This window comes from Centropristis striata, chromosome 20 (genome assembly GCF_030273125.1).
Source record: "Centropristis striata isolate RG_2023a ecotype Rhode Island chromosome 20, C.striata_1.0, whole genome shotgun sequence".
In the NCBI taxonomy this organism is placed as follows: Eukaryota; Metazoa; Chordata; class Actinopteri; order Perciformes; family Serranidae; genus Centropristis; species Centropristis striata.
This window is the reverse complement of record NC_081536.1, coordinates 26,602,989-26,623,144: the sequence shown is the minus strand read 5'-3', so window position 1 is coordinate 26,623,144 and position 20,156 is coordinate 26,602,989. Positions and strand designations below refer to the sequence as shown.

Genomic DNA, 20,156 nt, shown 5'->3' with positions numbered 1-20,156 from the left:
AATATCGTGAAAGGTGTAGCCAAGGAGGCCCTAAATCACTGTTTAAGGTTAATATTGGTGTGTGTTTAGGGGGTGTGTGTTGTAGTTGTGGTTTGAATGAAGGTAGGTCTGACAGGAACCTACACATAAAGGTTGAATGACGTCAGCAGCGGCTCCAGTCAGTAGGCATCTCCTCCTCCTCCTCCCAGCTCTGCTGCTGCCGCTGCTGTTGGCCCCTGTGCATCAGAGGTAAGATTCATACGCTGCTTCATGTCTTAGATATGTCCAACGTATCAACTGCTTTATACAAAGTAGCAGGATTTTTTAAAAGTTACTGAAGCCTCACTACTTGTGTCTCTGCAGGAGGACCTGCCATCCCTTCTATTGTCCTCCAGTCGGGAATAACACCATGGGGAGATTAGATGCGCTTCGGCAGTTTAATTTGATCAAATGGCTCAGAGAGGAGAGACAGTCGAGGAAACTGAGTCTCTTTATTGTTTTTGTCGCTCTGCTCTTGGATAACATGCTGCTGACTGTAGTCGGTAAGTCCTCTCCCGCTTTTTCCACCACTTGCATCTCAGCAAAGTTTGTTTTTTTGTGCTCAACAGGCAGTCCATCCATCAAATCATCAAATCTGTCCAAATATGCCCAGCAGTCTTTTGATTATTGCGCAGCCCCAGTCAGGAGATGAGCGCTTTCAAGTCCCCGCATACTAATCCAATATAATAATGTGCTCTCTAGATATCCAAAATATAGTGCAGGAGGAAGCTTAGCCAAGTGGAAAATATAAATGCTTTGTTTTTGTTTTAAATTCAGGCTTTTAGATATAGTTTTCTGCCCTGCCTTCGTGCGAATGACTGAAAACTACACTTTGCTCAGTCCATATATTCAAAGAGATAATCTCTTAATGTGTTAATAGACTCGTTTTTTCCACCTCAGCAGAGCCCATCTGATAAAAGGTATAATATCAGCTATTATAATAAGTGACTGTAAATATTACAGTGCGTATTGATAGCCATTCTGCTGTTTGTTTGTTTTTCCAAAACTCATTGTCGTATAAAGCCAGTGTGTATTGCCGCCGGGACCCAGAGGGCGCGTCATTGCATATCATCATCATCAAATGCTTCCAAAACACACAAAAACCTCGATAGCATCTTATCCAGTAGCAAACCGGCTCACAAACACCCTTGATGGCCATTGAAGTGTTTTTATGTGAACGAGCAACAGCTCTCCTGTTCTGTACCCACAGGTCAAACACACACAAGCGAGTTTTTCCCTCAGTCTGAGGCTCAGATCAGATCAGCTCTGTGCTGTGGAACTGTATCCGAGGTCGATTTGTCACTAAAACTGAGTTTCTGTTAGTCGTCGCGGCGTTGTTGGTGAAAGCGCAGGAGCGCGCATTGTCCTTAAAATCCAACATGCAGCTGCTGAGTCAAAGAGAAATAAGAGGTGTTTTTATATAACGGCTCTTATACACACTGTGTGCCAGGTGTGTACATCTGGATACTAATAGGGGCTCACACAGTCTTTTTAGTGTTCATGGCTGTGTGTATAATTCTCAATATATTAAACATTTCCATTGATTATTTCTATAAACTATAGATGGCTTTATATCATCATCATGAATGGAAAAAAAAATCAATTTAATTTTTTGATGGTGTAGCCTATAAAATGTTAAAAATTGAGGGGCTCTAACAAAATAAATTGTATTTTTTTAGCAGATAACATGCAACTCATTACCATTTACTGCAGGTCTCTGTTTGACATGACAGACACATTCTCATCTATTTGAAAAGAATTTTAGACAGACATTATCCTGAATAGCTTCTTTGCATATTACGTCATACATCATACACATACATTAATCAATAAAATTCCCAAAAATATGACTAGGACTAAATATAGTGCAGAAGTTTTTTTTTAAAAAGCTAAAAAGTTAAAGCATGTCGTTAAACATGTTGAGCTGGTATTGCCATGCAGTCTTAATGTGCTGGTGTCCATGTTTTAGACATTTTTAACAGAGTTTGGGAAGTCTGGTGCATCCATTTACATATTTAAGTTGAAATAGCAATATAAAAAGGCAGTCATTGTCAAGCATGTTTACTCATCTGACCAAAAACAAGATGGCAGACGTTTAATGCTGCGTTTGTTCTGATGCTGTGTACCCAGCCCCACACCAACAGTGATGGTGCTCTCCACCCCTCTAGCTTTCATCTGTGTGGTGCGTAGCAGGAGGTCTGGAGGACGAGGCCCATTTGTAATGTTGATCGCATCCACACCAGGCAAATCAGTTTTAGGATAATTCACTTTCCTTCATTATGTATAGCTCACATCTGAGTTAAACATTTCCTGAAAATACCTGCTGCATGCAGCTTCATCCAAGCCTTTTGTATTTTCTCCAGTGTGCAAACTTCCTGATCACCCCACTAGTATAAAACACTCTTTGTCACTTGCAGAGTAATTGCAATTATTTTATTTGATTACTGAACATAAAGTGTAGAAAGAAAATTGTTTGTTTTTATTCATTTACATGTTTGTATGTAAAATATGATTTTACACTAGGTAAAACTATGAAGTAAAGTTATAGATATTCCTTTTTTTTTTCTTCATTGTGTTAAATATTATTTTTGTTGCCGTACTTTTAAAATCATTATAAACGTTTAACATGTTGCAATCACTTCAACTCAAATTATAAGCAGGTGTTTACTGCGGTTTGTTTTGCATCAGTGTTATTAATGGGTTTGTCAGTACAGGACACATCAGACATTTGTTTAAAGGGTGTTGCAGGGTGTGTCAGTTTCTTTTACATGTGATTTCTCAGCATCTACATGCTCTCCAACTATTTTGAGAGGGCAAATCGCCTCAGTGACAAAGCAGGATCAGATGTGATGTGTTTTTTATTCACTCTCTGTCATGTGTAGGATAACCAGTTTTAGAACAGAGTCTCATCATTTGAACATATAAATTGTTTAAAACACAACATTTTTGCAAACATTAAGTTAAAAACTGTTTTTCATACCAGAAACCATTTCCTCTTTCTCAACCTGTTTTGTTTCACTGATTCTCTCTGAAAAGTATTGCGGTACAAATGTCTGCATGCGTCCTCCAATTCACTATTCGCCCCTGAGCATATGACTGCCTGCCTGCATCACATCAAAAGGAGTGCTATATTATGTCTTTATAAAGTTCCACTCAGCTACATTAGAATGTCAGGATGCCACCCCAGTTTTCTTGGGGTTTCATGAAAAACTAACCAGGAACCTCTGTTGCATGTTGCTTTAAGCTTCTTCCTATTGTCATTTACTGTCACCTTAATCAAACCATAAAAGCACCCCAGAAAATGTTGCCAGCTCTCTTGAGAATTAAAAATAAATCTATAAAATATTCTGGCCCGAAGCATTGAAGGATATGCTTCCATGATGCCGCTGGTTCTAACATTTAAATAATCTTGAAGAAAAGAAAATAATCTAAATGCATTATATTTTGGAGTTGAATGGAATCTTTTGTGGCTTTAAAATAGTTTTTAAAAAAAACGACTCAACTGTCACAATTCTATTCCAGTAGCACCAACAATTGCGACAAATGCCATGCTTCACCTTGCAATTTAACTCATGTTTTACCCTTGTTTGTTACTTTCTCGCTTCTGGCAGAATTATTTCGATACCATGTCAAAAATAGTTTCAGTGACCATAAAAGTCTCCCATGTCGCCATATTCGGGGGGCTCCCAGGAGACCACATCCGGTTTACCTCTAACCAATTAGATATTTTAGCTTTTACTTCCTTACTGGCAAGACGCCATCTTCTCCTTCACTGGAAGTCAACTAAAGCTCCTTCTAGCACTCAGTGGCTCAGTGATGTGGCCCATGTCTTTTCTAAAGCTGAGGAATATCAGATATTCAGTGAAAGGTAACTCTGATACATCTTATAACAAATGGCTTCCCTTTTTTAACATTCTTTCACTCTCTTCACTCTATGCCTTCTGATTGATGGACCCCCATCTCCTCTCTTTCTTTTTCTTCTTATCTTTATCATTATTATTATTTATTTGTTTATTTTTCTATCTTCTCCTGTCTTTGTGCTTCCCCTGTATTTTTGTTAACACCCTGTAGCTAAAACACTTATTCACTTATTGTATACAATAATCTTTACTTACTTACTTTTATTTTTTTTCATTTTATTTTATTTATTTATTTATTTTCATTTGCACATTGTTTATTTATGTGGGCCACAAATATAAAATAAGGAAACATCCTAGGGGGCAGATCGTATGTCTTGCTCTTCATTCATCATGATGCACATTATTTCTATTGTATCGATATGTTTACATTTTCAATTGTGATGTGGATATGATGTGATACTCAATGTAATTATAACACTGGTTCCTGTTATAATGTGCCTTACCTCCTAATAAAAATATTAATAAAAAACAAACAAAACAAAAAAAACAGAAACAGATATCCAGTTACTACAGTTACACAGACCTTGTTGTTTTGTTAGTTAATCATTTGTTTTGTGTGATGTGGTCAACCTTGACGTGGTTAAATAGAATTAGAGATTAAGATTAAGCCATGCAAGTCTAAGTACACACAGAAGCTACAGTGAAACTGCGAATGGCTCATTAAAACAACTTCTTTTACATTTATTTTTGCTTTAAGGAAGTAATTGTGACATTTAAAAAACACCTCTTGTTCACTGCAAACATATGTTGCAGTGATGACTGGATTAGCATCATGCTAACGTGCATCAGTCAGTGGTCATGTCATATTTCATTGCATCAGTATCCTCTTGTCTTTTGATGCCCGCTAGTTCCCATCATTCCCAGCTATCTGTACAACCTGGATGAGTTGGCAGACGTGACACAGAACAACACCATGTCACAGCAGAGTACTCCAGGAGCCTTCCACAGCATTGTGTCCTTATATGACAACACCGTGAAGTCTTCAGGCTCCAATACCACAGCCAGGTCCACTGACCTGGTCCCTACAGCCCCTACTGCTGCAGAGCTACCACCACACAATTCCACCGACTGCCCCCAGGCCACCAGCAGGCTGCTCAATGAGAATGTCAAAGTGGGAATGCTGTTTGCCTCCAAAGCCACCGTACAGCTGATAACCAACCCCTTCATAGGGCCACTTACAAACAGGTGGGTTTGATCTCCTGGTGTCTCTGTGTGGTGTCATTACTTACACACCAGCCAAGGTTATAATAGTTTTTGGATTTTTCATTAGTTTTAGTTTTAATTTCGATGTCAATTTTTGTTTTCAAATACAGTTAGTTTTAATTTGTTTTAGAGTGAGTTTGCAAGTTTGAATTTTTTTTTTTTTTTTTGGGGAAAATGCTTAGTTTTAGTTTAGTTTTTATTCGTTTTAGTGTTAATTTTAGTTTTTTTGTAATGGGGTATTTGTTGGGTGCCACATTCAATAAGGTCACAATCAATGTTTCCTTTATTTCCTTTGTCTGATCCATCTCAGCCCCAATAAGTTTATTAAGTCATAAAACCAGATAGATGAAATAGATTTCATATCAACCAAAAAGGTTTACGTATGAAAAAAGTTGACAAAGACGAAAACGAAGGACATTTTCACTATAATTTTTAGTTAGTTTTAGTTAGTTTTGTAGCCTTTGTAGTTCTAGTTATCGTTATTTTGTTAGTTTTCGTTAACTATAAGAGGAAATCTGGAACATTGTAACATTACTGTTGTATTAGCAGACTGAAAATTAGTGTCACAGAATCAACTGAAGCTAGCAAAACTTGAGTAGTTGTCATATAATGAGCAGAAGTCATGCATGTTTGTGAGTCTTTGTGTTTGTGATCTTACACCACAACTTGCCATCTATCAGATATGATTCGACCTACATTCATACTCACTTAGCTACAAGCAACAAGAGGAAAGATCACTGGGTGAAATTAGTCTCACGCAGCAAGACCTGTGTCCACAGGCTGGAGAATGGTCTGGCTGCACCAATTATCATTGTTGGGGAAAAAGCTCTGGCTTGCTTCTATTTCTTTAAACCATTCATAATGGTCTTTGGTGGTCCTAAGCCCATGGTGCAGTGATAGTGCCCCTGCAAAATAGATATAGACTTGTTGATGAATCCAGTGACTATTTTATGATTACTCAATAAATCATTTGGTCTGCAGATGTCAGGAATCAGATGTCTTGCTCAAGTTTCCTACAGTTGTATATAGAATTCTGACTTATTCACTGACTTTTCAGTGACCCCCATCATGCTCTCTCCAACTAGTTATTTAAAAAAATGTTAATTATTACTGTATTCATCTACATTTAGCTACATTTAATCTGTGCGAGTAACATATTTGCAATAACTTCAATGATGGTCTTGTCTGGCATACAACTCAGTGTGTCTATTTTATGACATGGTGCAAGAAAAGTTCAAGAGAAAAGGCATAAAAAGACATTGGGGAGGAAATGTTTTTGCATTAAAAGCAGAATGACAAAGGACAGAGCATGTATGACAGGTTTCCTGCTAGCCCAGAGCCAAAATTGTACTTTAAATTAGTGTTTGTGTTTGGAAAGCCGGACAGAGGTCAACACAGAAGAATATTTATGGTCTTATCTCATTCAACATCCCACACAAATTGAAGAAAGAGCGGCAACAGACTCTGTTTTTAAGTTCTAGAAAGGGAAATCAAATGCTGCAGATGGTAAACATGTCAGTTTAATGCCATGTTAGTTTTGAGAGTGAAATGTTATGTCGGCTACAATAGATCCAATCCAGCTGAACCAAACACAGCGGAATTCCTGATTATGTGTGATTGCATGTGTGTGCATGTGCATTTGTCTGTTTTCATGCATGGATAGATGGATGGGTTACTCAAAAATTTTCCAACATATCTGAGTTTGATATGGCTATGACACTTGTCAATCAACAAAACACCTTCAAAAATGTTATTGTCTTAACCTCCATTGAGGAAAACAGCAAATCAGAGCTAAAACGGCATGTAAATGACAATATATATATATATATATATGGAGGAAATCTTTGAAAGATTAAAACCTGGCAGAGCAGAGCTGGTCTGAAGATCTGAGCAGAATGTGAGAGAAATGTTCAGATGAGAGGGAGTGTGGATGCTCCAAAATTACTGACACTCACCTCGAAAAGCAATATTTAGTGTCTCAGATGGGCACTCGGATGCTGTAATTGAGGCAAAGAACATTACCGGTTCTTAGTCACCTTCCCTCCTGACAGAGGACAATATAAGGCAAGTCAAGCATGTCAGCTATCTACAGGGGAATACAACAGCTCTGATGTGCATGGCAGGTTTTAGCATTTTAATGAAAGAAGATGTTGTCATCCTCCTCCGGTTAAAATGTCAGCCCAACCATTGTTACTGGCAAGAATGTGTCACACAAATACAGAATTTCTACAAATGCTTTGTGTGCATGCTGTTCATGGTGTTACGAAACGTTTATTTGCTCTGCAGTTTATTTGGATCTGTCTTTTTCCTCTTTGTCCTTTTAGAATAGGATACCAACTTCCCATATTCGTTGGCTTCTGTATCATGTTTATCTCTACTATCAGTAAGTTCCATGCAACATGTTGTCATTATCAGAAAGTCACAATGCTTGCATCATGCCTGATTGTCTGTATTTCTGTTGTTCTTGCTATTGTGAAGTGTTCGCCTTCTCATCGAGCTACACTCTACTGTTTCTGGCCAGATCGCTGCAAGGTGTGGGCTCCTCCTGCTCATCTGTGGCTGGTAAGTCATTCTCTCTCTAGTCCAATGTGATGCTCATATCCAGTAAGTCAATCTGTTCAACTATTCAGCTTATCTAATTATATTCATATAAATTCACAACAGATAATGGAACAAGTGTAAGCTCCTGCGACACTGTCTGAGCCTGACACTGACTCCAGTCCTGTCATCCAATAGAAAGAGTGTAGGGTTCTTTGATGCAACAATATAAAGAAGGCCTACTTTAGTAGTTTTTAACAGGACACAGAATGAATGCATTCTCATTTCAACTCGTTGGATATGTGTTGTTACGGCCGTCGGCGTGTGATACCAAAACACATGGAATCCCTTTGTGCTGGTTTAGGACATGTTGTGAATGGTGCGAATGGGGCTCAGTTGGTAGAGTCGGTTGGCCCCCAACCGAAGGGTTGGTGGTTCGATCCCTGACCGTCGCAGCCTACATATCAGATACTGAACCCCAAATTGCTCCCGATGCTGTGTTCATCGGTGTGTGAATGAATTCCCAATGGTGGCAGGTGGGACCGTTTAGGGTAGCCTCTGCCACCAGTATGAATGTGTGTGTGTGAAAGGGTGAATGAGCGCAGTCTGTAGTGTAAAGCGCTTTGAGTGGTCGCAAAGCGACTAGAAAAGCGCTATATAAGTGCAGGTCCATTTACCATTCATTTTCAGCTACTTTTGTGTCCACAGGAAATAGTTAACTTAAGGTAATAAAGCCTAAAGCTAGGGTAAAACCCCAAATGGTATTTTGCATCCTCATTTTCCCCACTTTCCACATCTCTTCCTAGTATCTTAGCTCTACCCTCGTAAAAGATGCCAGGACAAAGGAATGTACTGTTGAGAAACAGGACATAATTGATTACAGCAGTGTCACTTTAAAACAACATCCTTATGATGCGTACAGAGCCTGTCACAACCATCACTGGGCTCAACGCAGAATAAGCCCTACATAGATCCTCTAGAATTGATTTTATGTTTATTCAAATAAATTGTTTATTTGTTTTTATTATTAAGATTGAATGTGTTACTTTTGTTCTTATATTTGTGTTTCGATGTCCAAAACGTACATTTTTGGCCTTTAAGGAATTGAGAGTCAAGGAGAGATACTGAGAAGATGCCAAGCATTCATTCAGAAACTTTCAGATTTTAGCATTCATTCAGAAACTCAGTATTTCCTAAGCTTAGGTTAGGTTAAGTGCTAGATAAATAATGAAAAAGTAATTGCTAGTTTTGTGTCATTTAGAAAACAAATCTTCTGGGTGAACTGAACCTGAAATGATGCGTTCATTTCTGAGTTAAGTTGAGCTCTCAGTCAGTTGCAGGTGAATATGTAGGGACTCACTGATTGAGTGATTCAGGTCATTCGTTTGCAAATGGTATATTTATCCAACTACAACTGCCAAATACCACAGCCAGTATCCAGTTGAAAGCTTTAGAAATAAAGATGGTAAATGTAATATGAAAGGTCTTGTAAAGGAAGTGGAGACTGCTATATCTATTATGCCAATATGGCATATGCGGTACATATGCATTAAAGTCTTTCCAGTCTTGCTCTGCACTCCATATTGTTTTATTTGTTTTATTGTCACTCAGTGGGGCTGGTATTCACTCACTGACCATCTGGGATAGAAATACAATGGTTTATCAGGAAAGGACCTTTATTCAACCAAATACTGCTCCTGCTCATTGCCAAATAGTACAGCATGCACACTTAATTGTCAACACGTGGGTCAATAGGAACATGGTGAGCAGTCCTCCTTACACTAAAATGAACACAAGAAGGTTGTATTATCATAAAATAACAGCTGTGACTAACATACCCAACTGTCAGCCATGTCAGTTTCAGTTTGGGTTTATCCCACACAATGAAGCCATTTGTTTATTAATAAATTGATGTGATTAGCTTTATGAAAAATACCACATTCCAGCTGCAGGCTTTATGTGGTCATAATATCAACATCATCATGTTAATGTGACGCCAGTCAAATACCTATATGTATAACCCACACTGTGAAAATGTCTGTAAATTTTACGGTGAAAAACTGCTAAACCATGACAGTAAACTGTAATATAATGTAATAAAAATATACTGTAATATATATATTACAGTATATTGTCATCACTGTAATTTTTGCATTTATTTTTTGTAAAAATACTTTTTCTCACTGTTAAATGCGCTTAACACCATATCTCTAACAAAAATATACTGTAATATGTAATGGTAAAATCTTTAAGTATTTTCTGGTCAATTATATGGCAAAACAGTGTTGTTTTTTTCAGGGAAAACCTTTTTTTTACGGTAAAATATGGAATAAAATGGCAATCTTAAACATGAAATCAACATTGCCAATATCCTTTTACCGTAATATTAGAAAAAGTTGCACTGTATTTATTATGGGAAAGTTCTGGCAACCACAGCTGCTGTTTTTTTACCGTAAAAACAACATTTTATTTTTTTTACAGTGTATATACACCTATATTCTATATCTGTATAAACAAGTGGTTGGTAGTGCAGGATCTATGCTGCGTGTTTTCAGGGATGGGAATGCTTGCAAGTGTGTACACAGATGATGAGGAGAGAGGTCACGCCATCGGTATTGCCCTGGGAGGTCTGGCATTAGGAGTGTTAGGTATGTATGTCTACTGTTGTCCAAGATGCTTCTGTAAAGTCACACAGTTGAAACAACAGGTGTCCTGGCTGAAATCTTACACATTTATTAATAGTTTTACTAATATATATTTTTGCAAGTAAATGATACCACAGAAAACACAGGTACACCTTTCTGTGCTTAATCTAAAAAAGAAAACTCAGCCATAATATATTATCTAAAGCTGTACTACTCAAAACATACCCCATTCTCTGTGCATTGAATTCTGTAACATAAAGCTATTTGCATTTTCAAACATAATCAAAAGTTAAAGAAACCATAAAGCTGCGACCAGAGAAATACAAACTCACAATTCAACAACCACTATACTTAGTGGTTGTTGAATTGTGAGTTTAGCCTGTAAAAATTTGGGGCTTAATGGGGCCTGTTCATGAAACTCATGAAAAGAGGATTTGTATCCCCATATTTTAAGTACACAAAAATGAAAACATATACCCAATGATTTTAAAATCAGTCCATGTAAAACTCTCATTTTGAAAGGCACACAACTTGAGCTATCTTGTATGGGAGAGAGCTCTATAATTATAGCGATTATAAAGTTGATCTCTCAAAAACTGATGAATGTGGCGTGTCCTCCACAGTTGGTCCCCCGTTCGGCAGCGTGATGTATGAGTTTGTGGGAAAGACTGCTCCTTTCCTTATTCTGGCTTTCCTTGCTTTGTTTGATGGAGGTACAGTTACATTTTTTCTCATTGTTAAAATGACATTTATTCAAATTAAAGGCCTACAATAAGTCAATATATTGTGTGTCTTCACAGCTCTGCAACTGTTTGTTCTTCAGCCCACCAAGGTGGAACCAGAGGTGAGTTTGTTTGCCTTGAAAATTCATTTCCTGAAGATTATCTTACTTCATTAAGATGACCTTTACCGCTGCAGAACATTTAAAAGACTATTTTAATGGCCTTTTTTCTTAACTGGATGGGTAGTGTAAATACAGGAAGTGTGGAGAGAAACAGCGAAGGTGGGTGACATGCAACCAAACATCCATGGCCTTTGGTATATGGCAAATGGACTGCACTAACATGACACTAGTGCAAAGTACTTAACAGTGCCTGACATTCCCCCAAGGAAACAAGGACACCCAGGGACAGTTTAACATTCAAGGTCCAACCTTCTAATTTGCAATTGATCTTAAGAAAAACTTAAAATGACTGACTTGAAACTGTATAATAACACACAACCTTCATTTCAGCAACAAAGGGAACTATAATTTATTAAATGGATAGGCTCTTATCTTTCATCTGCGGAGTTGATGGGCATGATTAACTATGGCTACCTTGAGAAATCAGGCAACAGTCAATTAGAGGGCTATTTGAAGGGTATAAGGAATGAGTATTAATGAGTGAAAATTTCGGACACACAGTTGTAACACAGGCTGCTGTAACAATGGGAGAGCCTATGTTGTAGCAACATGGCTGGGCAGGGTAAATGTTAGACTTAAATAGAGTGAAATCTGTTGGCAGAGGCTTCAGCCAACTCATTAGACAAAGTTTTGAACATTAATTAATGACTCCTTCAGAAAAGAAAGAATGCTCCGTTGCCTCTTTTCAGGATGACACATGTTATATATTGGCAGTGATAACAAAAGATCTGCTGATGAAAGCCAAGCCAACAGGAGAATTTGTTTCTGGTCATTAACAGATTCTTTCACCTTTTCAATATCCTTTATCTCATGCATTTCTAAAAAAAAAAAAAAAAAAAAGAGAAGAAAAAAAGGCTCAGTGGGCATTTTAATAAGGTTCTACAAGGACGAGACATAATAAGCTGCCTAAGGCTCACATGGTGTTATTCTGCTTGTATTTAGCAGGAAATCCCTCACTCAGTTTCATATGCATGTGTTTGACTTTTCATTTACTCCAAATAACATGCCAATTCATTAAAGGCATGGACAATTTATTTTTGAAATACTGAATAACTGTCTGTTTTCATGGATCATGGATTATGCATGGAAATACTGACTGAAAAAAAGGAATTGTGATCGAACAGTTTGTGTTTCCAATGGCATAATTAATGGAAATTGAATCAGATTAAATTCACTTGAAATGTGACACCTTTCATGTTGTAACAACATATTTTCATGTTATTACACGATACAAACTAATGACATTATAAGAATATACCATGAAGCGACTTGCGATAAAATGTGATAACTTATTGTTATAACATAAAACTTTCCATTCTATAACATGATAAATTATATATATATATATATATATATATATATATATATATATATATATATATATATTTATTGTTATTACATGAAGCTTTTCACATTATAACATGATAACTTAGTATATTGTTATGCTTACAAAGAAAGGATCAAATCAATGAATATGGCTCATTTACTCAATATGAATTTACCAATATGAATTCTGCTGTTATTAAGGACAGTGTATGGAATAAGGTCATAAATAAATGTAATATGTGACACATCTTTTTTTTTCATACAATTCCAGGCACATGGCTAATTATGCAGTCTGTGGAAATGAATGAAATAAAATGAATATCCCTCCCTCATAGTATATTTACATACACTGTCCTGAATAAGAGCAGCTTTCCATGTTTCCAGCAAAGCTGTTGTAAAACTTGATAAAAATTGAGTAAATGAGCAATTATCATTATTTTATTAATTCTCTACAAGCATAACAATATATTGTTAAATATAATGTACCAGGTTATACCATGAAATGCCTTATGTTTATTATAACAACAAGCTTTTTATATCATAACGTGATACTGGTCTGTTTTTTATTGCCTGGCGTGGTCGCACTATGCTTCAGTAAAAATTACATCATGTTACAAATACCATTCACCCATAAAGTTCAAACTATTTATTTTTCAGACACACTCCTCTGTTAATTGTGTTTTCATTTTAATTGTGATGTGTTTGGAAGAGATTGATTAATATATTTGAAATACAATGTTGTTATTGTGCCTTTTCCTCTACAGAGTCAGAAGGGGACCCCTCTCTTGACACTGATGAAGGATCCATACATTCTAATCGCAGCTGGTAAGAAAATAATAACAGCATGGCAGATGTGAGAAAAACTAATGTCACCCCGTTTAGGAGAATCAGTGGGATGTTGCCTTTTATAATGGTGCTAGGGAAAGAGCAGGAGATGTTCCATCAACGTGACTAAACAAATCGCGGCTTCATTGAAAAAGTCTGGTTAGATTAACACCAACTTTCACTTCAGGCTAAAGCCGTTTCACTAACGCAGCTCAGCGTGTCTAGTCAACGCTAACTCAACCCAGACTAGACAAGCCAGCATTGTGCTCAAGCGCAGTATATAAGCAGCCTGTATTAATCAGTCGTGGAACAGCCGGAAACAGCCAATAAGATGTCACAAAAAGAGGTGAAAAACATCGCAGATTTTTCCTGATTTTTTACAAATCATTTTAAAATCCAAATGAAAATTTCAAATCATAATATTCAGCAAAACATGATCTTGTAAAAAGGGTAACCCCCAAAGCTATCAGTAGCTTATAAACGGGGGCCCAGAACATCAAAATAACAACACAATATATTATGAAAAGAAATTAAAATAATAATTCCTATTTCTACCTGATTCCTATACCTAACCCCCAAAGTAATTACATAAGTACAAAGAGTATAAACTTTAAACACAATGACAAAAACACATCCGACACTGGTACAGCAAAACAAAACACAGCGACCCAGGCTTGAGCTACACATATCTCGACAGTAGTTTTTGTTTTAATCTCTTTTTAAAGATAGGCAGAGATGCAGACTCTTTTATCGTCTTGTCAAGCTCATTCCAAGTCTGTGGTCCCAGCTTTATGAAGAATATAAAGTGACGTCACAATACTACTGCCATTAACAGAGCCAGGGAGATAACATGGTGAAACACTGCAGACTGATAAAAAGCATGACTAATTCAATCCTACTTATTGTGTTATTTGTAGTTGTTAATAAATTAACAATTAGATCACTAGATACAATAAGAGTGGTTATATTATCAGTAGGATATATGATAACATGTATGTTCACAATTGTGGTGTAGGCTAACTTGGGAGAACTCACAACTACAATGAATGTACTGTAAACTGGCCTAGCTGGGCAAAGTAACCCTGTCCTATATTAATTATTCTGTTACATCTCAACAGGAAAAATCTGTACAGCCAAAACAGGTCATGGACAAGTGAAAATGTAATAATGTTTGGGCTGTATCTTTATTCTACAGATTTTTTTATGGGGGTGTTCCATCAACGTGGATTAAGGAAAAGCCTGGCTTATTTTGATGGGTCTCACTAATTTAAGTGAGAGATGCGTTCCATTAAAGTGGTTTATGTGACTCCCTGCTCAGTAACCATGGTAATTTATACCACTGAATTAGAACAGAGACCCAAAGCACAGTTTTTTCGCACGTGTCACTTTTGTCATGTTTGTGCTGAAGTTTAGACTTAGTTTTTTATTTGTGTACAGTCTATAGTTTAGACCTTTTTTTCCCTCACAATTGGAATAAAATAAGTGTGATTTATACTGACACTAATTTCAGACATTCCGTTTTTTAATTCAAGCAACTTTTTTTGTGAAGTGAACTTTTATTTGAAAGCTAAACGTGTATAATTTAAGAAAAAGTGTGCAAAGGTTTTGTAGTAGTCCTTTATTCATTCATTTTGTTCTAGCTGTGAAGACAAAAAAAATACACACACATTAAATCCAGTCATTAAAACCAGGACCCTCTTCTGCACCAGTTTACATCATTCTCTAGTTTCTTTATCTCCAACTTGATTTATTACATTTTTAGCTTTCTGTCTCGATATCGAGTTTCTGGTTTTCAGTTCCCATAAGCATATGACGCTTGTAGATGGAACCGACATCCTGTAAAAGAAAGTGTGTCAAAGAGTAGCTGATTATGTAGTTGTAAATTATTATTTAATTTCTCAGTTTCATCATTGCTGCTGCTGTAGTTGTTCCAGCTGTGTCCTGCAGCAAGGTACATGGGTATACGCAGGGTTACTTTGCCCAGTTAGGCCAATTAACAGTAAATTAATTTTAGTTGTGAGTTCTCCGAACTTAGCCTCCAGCTAACTGTGAACATACAGCTGTTATTATCCAGCCTACTGATAATATAACGACTCTTATTGAATATTGATCTTAATGTTAAATTATTAACAACTACAAATAACACAATAAGTAAGACTGAATTTCTCATTAATTTAATCAGTCTGTCATTTTTTTTGCCATGCCATCTCCCTGGCTCTGTTAACGGGAGCAGTACTGTCTGTTTTTGTGACCGTCACTTTATTTTCTCCATAAAGCTCCTTCAGCGCTGCTTTTCACCTCTTATTGCCACATCTTATTGGCTGTTCCCGGCTTATATACTCCACGCTCGCGCACAATGCCGGCTTCTCTAGCCTGGGTTGAGTTAGCGTTGACTAGACACGCTGAGCTGCGTCAGTGGAACAGCTTTAGCTTCAAGTGAAAGTTGGTGTTAATTCCTACCAGGCTTTTTCTATCAAGCCGCGGTTTGTTTAGCCACGTTGATGGAACACCCCCCTGGTTGAAGGCTAAGTCTAACTTCCCAGACACCCTACTCTCTAGCTTTTTCCTCAAGCTTTCCCTTGGGGCTCCCAAGATGGGATTCTGGTTGGATTCGATATATAATCTGTTCCTGCCACAGGGCCTCGTCCACATTAGATGCCCAGACTTCTTTTAACTCAGTTAGTCATCCAGGGGGAGCACTCTAATTAGAAGGCTGAACCACCTCAATTAGCTCAATCTCCTTTCCCTGCTCCCAAAGGTGAGCCCTGACATTCTGGAGTTAACTGATTTTGGTTGCTTGTATGCGTATTCATTCACCTTAGTCCATGACAACTATAGCGCCCAGTGGCAATGCACTACCTGGGTTCAGATCACACTGGCCCTTCCTCCCATTTCTGCATCTCAAAGTATTTACCCTTTCCCACATTCGCACCAGTCCCTCTGCAGAATTATTGAGTTCCCAAGTGGTGCCTTACCATGGACCCCAGAGTCTCCCAGAAGGGTGGGTGTTAAGAACTGCTGTTATTTGTGCAGAATACAGAAGAAACTTTGAGAGACTTCTCTTGACTGACAATAAGTGTAGTATTTTCACAGGTAAACTAAATAACAAACTCTCTCTACTGAGGCTTACATCCATGACTTGCAAGAAATACTGTTATAAAGTCTAAGGTCACCAGAGGGACAGGTTACCAAGATTTTAGATGTGCCTTTTCAGACTATGGCTAAGAATTGGGAAATGCATGGTAATTAAATGGTCCCTACAAGTAGGGTGGTACAAGAGTATGTGTCAGGAAAATTGCAACTGTGTGCATGTTAGACTTTCCAATCACATCAACTACTGTGACAAGACAACAAAGAGAGCAGGCTGTGTTTGTTTGTGTGTCCATGTGTGGTTGGAGTTTGGAAGGGTGACAAATGAGGACCAAAGAAAAGAAAACAGACCATAACTGACATTGCATCCAATTATCCTCAATCTTCCTCCACAGGTGCCATTTGTTTTGGAAATATGGCCATCGCCATGATGGAGCCAACGCTGCCAATCTGGATGATGGAGACCATGTGTGCCAGGAAATGGCAGCTCGGTATTTACAAAGCTCTGTTTAGTATTTGCTCTAAAATAACACACATACTACTTGTTGTTACAGCACCTAACTTGTTAAACCACAAAACTTGCAGTACTTAAAAGTGCACACATAAATAGGAGGACCAACACAAACTATGTACTTAGTTTCTGGTTACATTGTCTGAAATGTGTAAATTCAATTATACGTCGGATGTTGACGTCATAGGTACAGGTGGTGCTGTACTAGACTTGTGTTACATTGTTGTTAATTTTTAGTTTTTTCATTTACATAGATAAGGGGGGCAGATTATTAGAAACACCTCTGATTGTGGTGCAGTGCAGCACAACAACGCTAAAACCTATACATCCATCCATCTATTCTCATCCACTAATCCAAAGTTGGATCACAGGCTCCAAGTTATTTCAGACATTTGTCTCCCTAGCAACATTTTCTTGCTTCTCCTGTGGGATCCAGAGTTTCCAAGATTCAGGATTCAAGATTCACTTTTTTTGTAATTGCATTAGCATTTTAGTATTGTCATACACAGAGGAAACGCAACACTGTTTCTCCCCAGCTCCAACCATTACATTAAAAGACATTAATACATATTTAGAATTGTCTGTAGGTCAGGGTGCGAGAGAAGCTGGTTTAAATCTCCAATCGGCATTAAAAAAAAGTCCTTCCACTGCTCGCTATCACCGTCAAAGCCTCCCTCACATGAGCGCTTGGTGTTACACAGACAGCCACCATAATGACTCTCATCAGCTCCCCTGTCTGGAGTACCTCTAATGGGGGGAGTATCCTTATCAAATGCCCAAACCACCTCAACTAGTAAGGTTGAATAGAGTAGAGTAAAGAAGAGGCTCTACTCTGAGCTCCTTTCAGATGTCTCTAAGGCTGAACCTAATTTCGGCTGATTGTATCCATGATTTCATTTGGTCACTAACCAAAGCTCATATCATAGGTGAGGGCTGGAACGTAAGTTGAATCGAGAGCTTTGCTTTCATGCTCAGCTCCTTCTTCACTACAACAGCCTGGTACAGGGCCTGTGTCACTGCTGACGCCTGTCTATCTCACTTTTCATTCTACACTCGCTCATGAACAAGATACTTGATCTCTTTCACTTTGGGCAGCAACTCACTTCCAACCTGGAGCAATAGCTGCAAATCACTTCAATGCATGCTGAAGGTCCCAGCCTGATGAATCCAACAGAACCACATCATCTGCAAAGAGCAGAGTTGCAATTCCAAGGTCAACAAACCAAACACCCACCTCCACCTGGCTGCGTCTTGAGATCCTGTCCAAAAACACATAAGCACAATGTGTGACAAAGGAACAGTCTGGATGGAGGCCAATACCAACCAAAACCCTGTTTGACATTGTGCTACCCACATGAGGGCTGTTTCCACTACCGGGTAATAGCCGGACAATACCTGGAATGAGGTGGTTCTCACTCACCAAAACGCTCCTAATTTGAATACGAGCAGTCCGGAGCTGGCTTTTCTCGGGACCTTTTTAGTCCCTGTAGAAGACCAGGGTCTTTTTTCTCCCCTGAAAACAGCCTGGTTACTGATTGGATAGATCGATAAGCGGGATGTGACATAGTACTCTACACGACAACAACACACGCCATTTGAATAAGCTGGCGAAGCAGTGTTCCCAATTTAGCGACTTTGTTGCTAAATTTAGCGACTTTTCAGACCCCCTTAGGGACTATTTTTCAAAAAAGCCACTGGAGACAAATGCAGCGACTCCTTCTTACTCTTCTTAAGGAGCTGCTAACGAGCCGGTGACGACAACTGACGTTGTGCACGGTTGGAGTCTCTAAATCCCTCTGGGGGCGAACTTGTAATGGAGACACGCAGAGTGAGGACTTTTGAGAGGGTGTGGCCTGAGACTTTCCCGGTGGCCACTGTTCCCCCTCTAGTCGAAAAACGGCTATGAACACAGCTCTCATTTTGGTATGACAGGTAGCTACTGGATGGCTCATAGCAGCAACCAACCCTGGAACCCATTTCCATCTCTACTATCCTTCCAATATGATGTTACTTTTACATAAGCCTTCTCTTGTGCAGGTTTGGCCTTTAATAATTGTTGCTCCGACCACTGTCTGTCTTATTTTAAGCCACTTAAAAAACCCAGGCTTGTGTCAAATCATCAATAGTCAAATTAAGCAAACTGAATTATTCTTGTTCAAAGAAACAACAGTTAGCTAGAGGCTTATCTTTCATTGGAAAAGCATGTCAACCAAGACCCTCCCTGCAAAGGGCTTAAAGGGCTTACTGTCAGGTTCAACCTGTTTCACTGTTTCAACATTCACCTGCACAAGTCACGGTCAACAGATCTCTCCAGTGACTGTGAAAAGCCTCACCCTTACAAAATAATTGTGATAACTTTGAAAAGACACAATGCTCAAAATGTGTTTGAAAGTGTTAAAGTACATACATATTTCCCTTATAATAAAGACAGAAAACCAAAAAAGTCATGATAATTTTTAGAATTATTTATTAACAAACCTTTTATGCAAAAACACATTGCCATTGCCTCACTGTTGCTGAGGGTCATTGTTCAGTTTCTCTGGATACTATTTCAGTGCTCCACATTTTCTCCTGTCTCATTTACATAATATATATATAAGATATTTTTTTTGCTTAGTGACTTGACGTAGTGCAAATGTATCACTCCTGCTAGATATTTTCTATACAGAAGCCTGCTGCCATCATTGGTGTTATTAGTTTGTACCAGTTGGCTTTATTTGAAGTCTAGGTCAGATAAAAAAAAGGATGAGTGGAGAACAGGATATTAGGGTGTCATATGCTGGCAGGTGGAAAGCACAAGTCTTCATTACAGACAATGGAAGATGAACAGCAGCTCAGTGATGAGGCACTGATAGAGATCTTCTTATCTTGGAAAGCCTGCCCACACCTTCAGTCTCTCATCTCTCTGTGTGTGTCTGTTTGTGGTCTAGGCGTCGCTTTCTTACCAGCGTCCATCTCCTACCTTATTGGAACCAACATCTTCGGTACATTGGCGCATAAGATGGGGAGGTAGGGAGAAAAATATCCTTATCTATTCTCTGTCTCTGTCTCTCTCTTTCTCTCGGTGGATGTGGTATCTATTTCCGCTCCTCTAAATTAGTTTTCAGTCTTTTTAGTGTTTGAGGGCCTGGCTTTATTGAAGCCTTGATGATTCAGGTCAAATTTGGCAGTGGGGG

At 38.3% G+C, this 20,156-nt stretch overlaps 1 protein-coding gene across 1 annotated transcript in view; it reads left to right on the top strand.

Annotated features, from left to right (window-relative positions):
* Positions 1 to 20,156, top strand: part of slc18a2 (solute carrier family 18 member 2) — a 32,307-nt gene continuing 12,151 nt past the window's right edge. The window contains exons 1-10 of the mRNA XM_059359913.1: positions 1 to 521; positions 4,787 to 5,123; positions 7,466 to 7,524; positions 7,620 to 7,703; positions 10,235 to 10,327; positions 10,948 to 11,037; positions 11,125 to 11,168; positions 13,319 to 13,379; positions 16,865 to 16,960; positions 19,911 to 19,989. Of these exons, the coding sequence (XP_059215896.1) occupies positions 389 to 521; positions 4,787 to 5,123; positions 7,466 to 7,524; positions 7,620 to 7,703; positions 10,235 to 10,327; positions 10,948 to 11,037; positions 11,125 to 11,168; positions 13,319 to 13,379; positions 16,865 to 16,960; positions 19,911 to 19,989 (1,076 nt within the window). The 5' untranslated portion in view covers positions 1 to 388. The remainder of the gene's footprint in view (positions 522 to 4,786; positions 5,124 to 7,465; positions 7,525 to 7,619; positions 7,704 to 10,234; positions 10,328 to 10,947; positions 11,038 to 11,124; positions 11,169 to 13,318; positions 13,380 to 16,864; positions 16,961 to 19,910; positions 19,990 to 20,156) is intronic.